This window comes from Medicago sativa, chromosome 6, assembly GCF_051527215.1.
Source record: "Medicago sativa cultivar Bolivia chromosome 6, Bolivia_mono, whole genome shotgun sequence".
NCBI classification, from domain to species: Eukaryota; Viridiplantae; Streptophyta; class Magnoliopsida; order Fabales; family Fabaceae; genus Medicago; species Medicago sativa.
In genome coordinates, this window is record NC_140754.1 from 92,925,269 (window position 1) to 92,926,888 (window position 1,620).

Here is a 1,620-nt window from a genome sequence, read left to right on the forward strand (position 1 = left end):
TTTTTATTATAATAAGTTTTTAAATTTTATTCCTCTAAAAAAACAGTTTTTAAATTTTATAAAATGTCAATCACATCGAACCAAACCAAACAAACAAACAATTTCATCAGTTTAATTTAGTTCGATTTTTGTAAGAAAATTTTGCATAATATATTATGGTCTAGTATCCTTGTCCATGTCCAGTACATGATCCAGTATCAGTAAGCTTCTCCTTAATCTTTTCCATAATCCCTTTTTTCTCACCATAGTATTGCTCATGTCCATGATGACCCTCTCTTCCATACTCTTGTCCAGTGCTTCCATAGCCAGTAGTTGTTCCATGACCTGTTCCTGTCCCATAAGCATTTTGACCTGTTCCGCCGTACCCTACTCCAGTTCCACCACCGGTAGCTCCATAGCCGGTTGTTCCGGTTCCTGTCCCTGTTCCATACCCGGTTCCACCAATATCAGTACCTCCATAACCACTTCCAGTGTTGGTACTTCCATATTCAGTGGTTGTTCCATAACCACCTACACCACCTGCATTAGATATAAATGTTAGTTACATTAGTTAACTACAAAAACATTAGTTAACACTCACTCGTTAACACCGATAATTATTTGAATTAAAAAAAAATAAAGTAACATGTAGCAACGTCGTGTCTGATGTAGCAACTTTGTCTCTGATTTGAATTTAAAAAAATGACACAATTGAATGTAATGACATCTGACGTCTAAATTAAATATCGTCCAAATTTAATGTCGGATGTAATGAATTATCCGACACCACACATGTTAAACACCGGACGCATCTTCAATAAAAAAACATTGGTCCTAACTACCATTTGAGTTACACTAATTTAATTGGGTGATATGTATGAATAACAAATATTGGTCCTAGCTACCATTTGAGTTAGACTAATTTATAAGTGTCTTGATGTCGAACATATGTCATGTCCGTGTATCCGTGTTTCGGTGTAAGACACGGATATCGGACACAAAAATATCGAGAGCTAGTTAAATTAATTTAGATAGTTGCCAGTACCTGTGTTGCTCCCAAAACCTGTGGTTTGATCAACTCCATGACCATGATGTCGTTGATGATGTCCATGACCAGTATCATGGGTCATCCTACCACCACTAATGTTGCCATATTGATCTTGATCAACTTGACCTTGGTTCAAGGGGTTTCCATATTCATCAAAATGATGTTTTTTATGATGTCCATGACCAGTAGCATGGGTCATCCCACCACCACTAATGTTGCCATATTGATCTTGACCAACTTGACCTTGGTTCAAGGGGTTTCCATATTCATCAAAATGACGTTGTTGATGATGTCCATGACCAGTAGCACCGGTCATCCCACCACTAAGGGGATTGCCATATTGATCAACTTGACCACCGGTCATCCCACCACCACTAATGTTGCCATATTGATCAACTTGACCTTGGTTCAAGGGGTTTCCATATTCATCAACCCTACGAGTTTGATCACCATAACCTTGTTGATATTGAGACATTGTTATTTTATTCTTCTTCACAAACAAACAAAAAATAACGTGAAGTTTTGTTTTCTCGGTTTCCAAGTTTTTTTTTGTAGTTAAATGTAGTGTAAAGATAAAGATATTGTGTTTTGAT

General features: G+C 36.9%; 1 protein-coding gene across 1 annotated transcript; it reads right to left on the reverse strand.

Annotated features, from left to right (window-relative positions):
- LOC146918293 (uncharacterized) lies at positions 1–1,620 on the reverse strand. Its single transcript, XM_085719932.1, has 2 exons — positions 1,025–1,620; positions 1–519 (listed from the first exon to the last, which is right to left on the reverse strand). The coding sequence occupies exons 1-2, from the start codon at positions 1,500–1,502 to the stop codon at positions 161–163; spliced, it is 837 nt and encodes a 278-aa protein (XP_085576058.1). The 5' UTR covers positions 1,503–1,620; the 3' UTR covers positions 1–160.

Coding starts and splice junctions, on each gene's coding strand:
- LOC146918293 (XM_085719932.1), bottom strand. CDS start 1,502: ATGTCTCAATATCAACAAGGTTATGGTGATCAAACTCGTAGGGTTGAT. Junction 520..1,024: donor AGGTTTTGGGAGCAACACAG/GTACTGGCAACT, acceptor TATCTAATGCAG/GTGGTGTAGGTGGTTATGGA.